The sequence below is a fragment of the Manis javanica genome, chromosome 5 (assembly GCF_040802235.1).
Source record: "Manis javanica isolate MJ-LG chromosome 5, MJ_LKY, whole genome shotgun sequence".
NCBI lineage: Eukaryota > Metazoa > Chordata > Mammalia > Pholidota > Manidae > Manis > Manis javanica.
Window position 1 is genome coordinate 24,129,644 of NC_133160.1, and position 7,143 is coordinate 24,136,786.

Here is a 7,143-nt window from a genome sequence, read left to right on the forward strand (position 1 = left end):
TGCCGCCTCTTGCCCATCACTGTCTCTCCCACAGCCCGTGGCCTTCACTGTCTCTCCCACAGCCCGTGGCCTTGACTGTGCTTCTGATTCCCAAAGCAGGCAGCAGCCCAAAGAGCTCCAGCCCAGGCCGGCGGTCCCAGCCCGGCACAGGGCCCTGGGCCAGGTGTTTGTACTTTGGGCTACAAGTCTAAGCAGCAGGGATTAGCTCCGTCTGAGGAGCTAATACTGGCTCAGAAGCCGGGGCTGAGGGCAAGGGGTAGTAGCTTGGGAGAGAAGGCAGGCAGAGAGCAAGGGACTGGGCAGGCTGTGGGGGGTGGGCAGGGCGGCTCCCCAGATCAGCACACAGGGACTACCTGAGTAGGGGCTGCCCCTTATGAGGGGCAGGTGGATGGGGCTGGGTTGTGGGGCCTCACTGCACTTTCTCTGGTCTGTCCAGGCAGCACGCCTCCCCACCCCTTGGTCTCTCTTCCCTTCTCTCCTGCAGATGTTTTGGGATCCCTTCCCCCAGCTCCTACTTCCAGCCCCCAGACACTGTTAATATCCTGAAAAAACCACTTCCAAACCCAAAACTAAATAAATGAGATGATGCCCCACGGGAATCTGCAAGAGAGAGAATGGCACCCCTACAATCAGTGGTCAGGCTGCCAGAGCTGCGGGAGGGGCAGGGCCCCTCAGAGCTGGGTGCTGCTGCCGGCCTCGCTCCGGCCCTGCTGGCTCAGCGAGCGGCAGCTGATCCTGCGGATGGAGTGCAAGGCCACAGTGCAGCAGCCCCGCAGCAGGGAGCTGATGTTGTAAATGGGTTGGCCCTGGCGCCGCTGCGAGCGGCAGAGCCAGGCCACCGTGGGCACAGCCGGCACCACCACGGCCAGCAGATCCACGATGTAGTGGCGGCTCCAGTAGCTCTTGGGCTCCTTCTCGGCCGCGGCTGCCTCCTCCTCCTCTTCCCCCGGGCATGCCACACTCACCGACAGGCTGGGGTTGGGGGTGGCCGCAGGCCGGAGTGGGGTCGGCCCTCGGACGATGGGCTCCCGTGCCTCTAGCTCATCACCTACCCTCACCACCACTGCTGAGTTGGGGTCTCTGGGCCCAGGGGGGTGGGGATCCAGCTCTGGATGCCTGTCCCCTGACTCGAGGACTGTCCCGCAGACCTGGGCCTTGGTCACTTTCTCCAGGATTGTGTCCAGGTCAGGCTGGTACTGCACAGAGTCTGTCTGGATGGCATGCTCCCGCATGCAGCTGGCCTGCACGCCAGCCTCCATGCCACACAGCAGCTTCTCATAGGTGTTGCTGGCAGGGAAGCGGGAGCCCAGGCTGAAGGAGCCGTGCAGTGAAGCCTCCTCGGGGCCACAGTCCACCCCCGAAGACAGCAGGCTGCTGGCCTCCAGGGCATCCGTCCGGCTCAGTGTGTCGTCGGTGGCCGCAAAGCCACTGTCAGCCCTGTCCTCAGCAGAGGCACCAGGGTGGTCGCCAGGGGGGTGGTCACCGCAGACAGCTGGGTCACTCAGCTTGGTGTAGGTGGAGCTGCGAGTGCAGGGGACCTGCCAGCCGACTCCCCGGCGCAGTCCTCCTTGGCTGTGCCGTTCTGGGCCACCTCCATGCTGTGCAGCAGCGTCTCCAGCTTCTTGTTCTGAATGTTGATGTCCATGAAGTACTTCTGCAGCCCCTTGTCCTTGTCAATCAGGTTGTTCTTGACGGTGTCGATAACCTGCTTGAGCTGCTTGATCTCCTTGCAGGCCTCTTTCAAGGCCAGCTGGGCCTCCACGCGGTGGCATTGCTCCTCAATCCAGTCCTCCTGCATGTGTGACAGCTGCGTCTTCAGGTCATCGATCACTGGCCCTGCTGCAATGTGACCAACGTGCTCCCTGGCTCCAAACCAGCAATGGCTCCCATCTCATCTGGAGTGTCCCCAGACTCCTTTCCTGGAGCTGCACGGCCCTGCCTGCCCCACTGACCTCCTCACCTCTGCTCTGCTGCTCCCTCTGGCTCCACACCGGCTGCCTTGCTGCTCCCGGAAACGGGCCCCACTTCACAGCTAGGCCTTCATCTCAGCTGTGCCCAGCATGGACCTCTATTCCCCCAAATATTCCCCCAGCTGGTGCCTCAGGGCTCACGGTCTCTGCACAGACTCACCTCCCCAGAGAGTCCTCCCCTGACCATGTGTCCTGATTAACGCCCATCACCGCCCGCTTCACTGATTGTCCTCCTCACCCCTGCTTCACTTGCTTCCATGTCAGACCTACTTTGACCATTTTTGCTCTTCTCCCTCATTTGCTGCGTGTGAGGGCCCCGAGCACAGGCACCACGTTGGCGTATCCCCACTGTGTCCCCAGAGCCTAGCACAGAGTCTGCCATGCTGCGGGGGCTCTATAAACAAGGCCAAGCTGGAGGAGTGGAGGGCACACAGAGGTGCTGAGGCCCTGAGCTGCCTGGTGGGGGGTGGGGGCAGGGCCTGCTCAGACTCCTCAGAGTCCTGCAGTCTCTGGGGGACCCTCTTTACCTCGCTCCACCCTCCCCTGCAGACCCTGGTCCTCAAAGCCACACTGTGATTTATGGATGCAAAGTCATGGTCACCTCACACAGAAGTGAGGGCGGGTGGCCTGGGCTGGCTGGTCCCCAGATGTCCTGGCTGTGCTTTCACTACCCAGTGTGAAGAGCCAAGTGTCCTTCCAAACCTTCTGAGAAAGTCGATGCCTCCCTACACACTGCAGGGCACAGACGCCTTGGCGGAGGAGGGTCCTGCCCTGATGTCACCACAGGGTTTGGCACGCAGGGTGGGGTTGGGGGTCCTATGTTCTCTGTGACTGAAGAGCACAGGCTTTGCTGTCTGGCTGACCGGGGCCTCTTCTTAGGAACCCTCCACATGTGGGACTACCTCTCCTGTCTGCCTCACCCCCTAGATGTCCACAAACATTTTACCTCCCACCAATCCCCAAAACAGAGCCCCCAGGACCCACTTACCAAGGCAGGGAAGAGCCTCAAGATAATTTTCCTGAGTGGACCACATTCAGGGTACTGTTAGGGGCACGCCACTACACTCTGCATCGTGCAGGCCCTCCTGGCTCACACCGCGTCCTGCCTTTTCCCAGGGAGGACAGGGTGCCTAGCTGCAGTGCCTCCTGCCCCGGGCTAGGACAGTGATCTGACTCTGTGGGTCCCACTGCAGCCATTCCTTTGGGCAAATCTATGATCTACCTCAGTCTTAGTAACTTAACAGTTTTCTTCAAACTATTTTTCTTTTAAATAAATTTGTTTTCAAAGGGAACTATAACTGCCTAGTGTGAGTGGAAAATCAGACTCATTTTCCAAAAATAACAAGCCACTGAAGAGTTTATAGACTTTCCCCAAAATGTAATTAAATTGTACCTGGATGCTGAGGTCCCTGGTATGTTTGTTCTGTCTCTGTTAAAAAGGGCAAGTCAACATAAGAGCTATTTTTGAGGAATTATCAGAACCAAATGTAGGCTTTGTCTTCAGTTTCATGAGAAAGATTAAAGGAAATTGGAAGTCAATACCCCTAGTTCTTTTGATCAAAGAAAAAAAAACAAATTACCAGTATCAAAATTAAAAGGGACATCACTACATGGCCTACAGATATGAAAAGGAAAATAAGAGAATATTATGAACATTTTATGCCAATAAATTCAACTTAGATGAAGTGGACAAATCTCTTTAAAAACATAAATGACCAAAAGTGACTCAAGAAGAAATAGAAAATGTGGTCATTTATCAAAGAAATTAAATTTCAAGTTGAAATGCTTTCACTGGTGAAATCTATAGAACACTCAAGGAAGAAATACCAATTCTACAGTCTTTTAAACAAGAAAACTAAAAACAAAATCTTTGTTGTCGCATAACATTAGTTGTTATTTAACCCTATGTCCACCTAAAATCATCTCACACACCATGTATGGTGCAAGGTCCTCATTTTGGGAAATTGATGTAATCAAGTCCCACATGGCAAACTGAGGCCCAGAGGAGAGCAGGGCTTGCCTGAGGACACCCAGCATGCAGCAGCCCAGCCTGTGAAACCAGAGTGACTGTACCCCACCGTGGATGCGTGAGTGTTCCGGCTGGGGGTGGTAGTGAAGGGAGCCAGTGTGTCATCAGGCAAGTCATAGCACCCTTCTGAGCCTCAGTTTCCTAATCCATAAAATGGAGCAGGCATTTTGCCTGGCAGGGACTGTTCTGAGGCACAGATGAGACTGCAACCATCAGGCTGTGTGAAGAGGAATCCTGATCTCAGAAAACATCAGAGGGGCGTTGGCAGGCACCACTTCATGGCTGTGTCCCCCAGGTCCATTTCCTGCCCTTGTGGGTCCAGCTCTGGCAGTGCCACGTCTCTGTTTATTCTCCCTATCCTGATGGAATTCTTTCCAAAAAGGACATGGCTCCTCAGGCCACAATAGGGGCTGTGAACCCCTACAGGAGGTGGCGGTTTCCTGTCACAGGCAATCTTCCCAAAACTTTTCTGCCTCCAGTGTTGACGGGATGCTCCACCCGAATGAAGCACCCCCAAATCTTGAGCATCTTGACCCAGATGTGGTGGTAACACCTGAAACCCCTGGCTGGAAACCTAGCTCTCACACCTCCTGGCAGGCCGACCTTGGACAACTCATCAGCCCATCTGAGCCTTAGTTTTCCCATCAGTAAAATGGGGATAGCTGATCTACCACATAGGAACTTAATGAGAAAATCTGTAAAACATCAGGCAAACTGGAAGGTGTCTTCATCCCCCTGTCCCACCCTGAAACAGACTCCAAGGAGGAGAACTAGAGGTTCCCCACGCACCCGCACTCCCGTCTGTCTGCAAGCCCAACTCCCCTCCCAGCGGAGTCCCTTCCTCTGCATCTCTGCAGGGGAGCTGTGGGCTGTGATGGCATCTCATTCCGCCAGGGGGAGCTAGAGTGCCCGGCAGTAGAGCCCTTACTGCCTTGCTGTTCAAGACGGAAAAACTCATTCAAGGTGCTTATCAATTGCGAGACATGTCCCATTTTGAAAAGTTTTTAACATTGGTTTTGGATATAGCTTTAGAATTATGTCTGATAATCTAGGAAACCTGTTTAGAATGCTTTTGAAATAAAAAGAAAAATAAAAGGTTCTGAAGGAAAAGGAGGCCAAAGCCGTCCACAGCTCCTCTCCAGCACACCTCAGAGGCCCCCACAGCCGGCTCCTGGCCGTCAGGGTCTGCGCCCCTCTGACCCAGGCCGTCCAAGGCATCCCTCCCCCGCTGCCCCCAGGTCTCCCAGGACCACTCCTGCCTCCATGGCCCATCCCCACTAGGCAACCAGAGGGAGTTTTTCAAGGCACTGATGAAACTGTCTGCGCCTTTTATTAAAATGCCCTTGAGACTCCCAAGAGAAAAAAGCCCTGTGCGACTGGCCCCTCAGGGCCTCTCCTCCACGCCTCCCCCCACCTCAGTTTACTCCACTGAGCCACATGGGCTTCCTGAAGCTCTTCAAAAGCGGGCCTCCTCCCTGGCTATTCCCTCGGCTGGAAGACGCCCTCCTTATCACCCCCCACAAAGATCTGCTGACACTGGTCTGCCAACAGGTAACATGCACAGGTGCCACTGTTTATATAAAAGCCCCTGTGACAGTGGGCCATGCACCGATCATCCCTGGTCCCCAGCTGCCACCTTGGGTGATGGACTCATGAGGGACATGTGCATGTCCTGAGGGGTGGGTGACACACCATTCAGTCTGCCACACAGAACACCAAGTCCCAGTGAAGCCCATTCCCAGACACCTCGTTGCCCCACCCCAGACCTTTGCCCCAGAAGTTTCCCTTGACTTGTACTGTTTCTTATTCCCCATGACTTGCAATCCAAGACCTACTCATCCTGCCAGACCCCAGTCAGGACCCACTCAGCCTAGAATACAGAAAAAGGAGCCCAGATACCCAGAGCCAGTTGGGACCTCAATGCCCCCCGTCTGCTACCCCATCTCAGCAGCTCCACCAGAAGCTCAGAGCCCACAGACAGGGTCTGTGGCTTCCCCGGGTGAGTGATACTCCAATGTCCAGCCAGGGCTGACGAACAGAGGATGCACATAGGCCCACAGGGGGGAAAACCGAGGTAAGATTAGTTTCAGGGGCTCTCCTGGGGTAGGCAGACTTTGAGGTAATAGTCATGATTAGTTATTGGTCAAATAACTTGCTATGTGCTAAGTAGGAACCGTGCCAGGCATGGGAACCATGAACAAGACGACATGGTCCTGTCCTGGGAGAAGGAGGTGTGTGATAAGTAGACACACAAAGAAACACGGTGATGAGAATAAAGCAGAGCAGGGTGTAGAGAGCCAAGGTGTCAGGAATTGAGGGGATGTTTTAGCAGGCCATGAAAAAGAGGCCTTTGGCCCAGGTGAAGCCCTTCTCGGGTAGAGCAGACAGCAAATGCAAAGGTCCTGGCTGGCACTGGGCTTAAAGGTCCTTCCTCTAGGAAGCCATCTTGGATTGTGTCTCCTGGTCCCCCAGCACACCGCCCCACGAACTCACCAGCCTCCCCCAGGATGCGCCGTGCTTGTGCTCAGTAGCATAACCTGCTGGACAAACCAATGAGAAGATGCAGCCATACTACAGAGGAGTGATCTGTGCCCCCAACAGGGAAGGGCTGGGCGTTCCACATTCTGGCATCCCAATGCCCGGGACAGTGCCTGGCATCAAGCAGGTGCTCACTAAGGTTTGAACAAGTGTGAAATACAGACATGGTGCCAGGAAATGAGGACAATGATGGCTTCTCTCTGAGGAGAAAACTGTCCTCACACTCTCTTCAATGTCCTCATGCCCTATCTGGTGGAGGGACACCGACCCTGAGTCTGCCCGTGGGGTCATGAACCCCCAGCCCAGCTGGGCCCAGAAATTGGTTTTGCTCTATGGGAGGTAAATACTCATTTTTCTGGTTGTTAGTACATTATTGGGGGGCAAACAGGAGGTGTGAGCCTTCCCCCTCTTTTCAGAGCAGCATGGATATGGCCCTGGATCCTGGAGAAGGTGACCTGGGGAGGGGCTGGTTGTGGGAGGCCTAGGAGGAATTGCAGCCACAGGCATTTGCTCATCACTCAGCTGGAATGCCAAGGTTACAGGTCATGTGGGTGTGAGTATATGAGGCAATAAATGAATGTGAGTATGTGGGGGTGTGAGTGCATG

At 54.9% G+C, this 7,143-nt stretch overlaps 1 protein-coding gene across 1 annotated transcript; it reads right to left on the reverse strand.

The window, feature by feature from the left end:
- Nucleotides 1–322: 322 nt before the first annotated feature.
- Nucleotides 323–2,352, reverse strand: LOC140849705 (syntaphilin-like). The gene is given in 3 exon segments (XM_073238049.1): nucleotides 323–1,531; nucleotides 1,534–1,890; nucleotides 2,241–2,352. Coding segments are annotated over 3 exon segments (1,329 nt in total). The 3' UTR covers nucleotides 323–671.
- Between the last annotated feature and the right edge of the window lie 4,791 nt (nucleotides 2,353–7,143).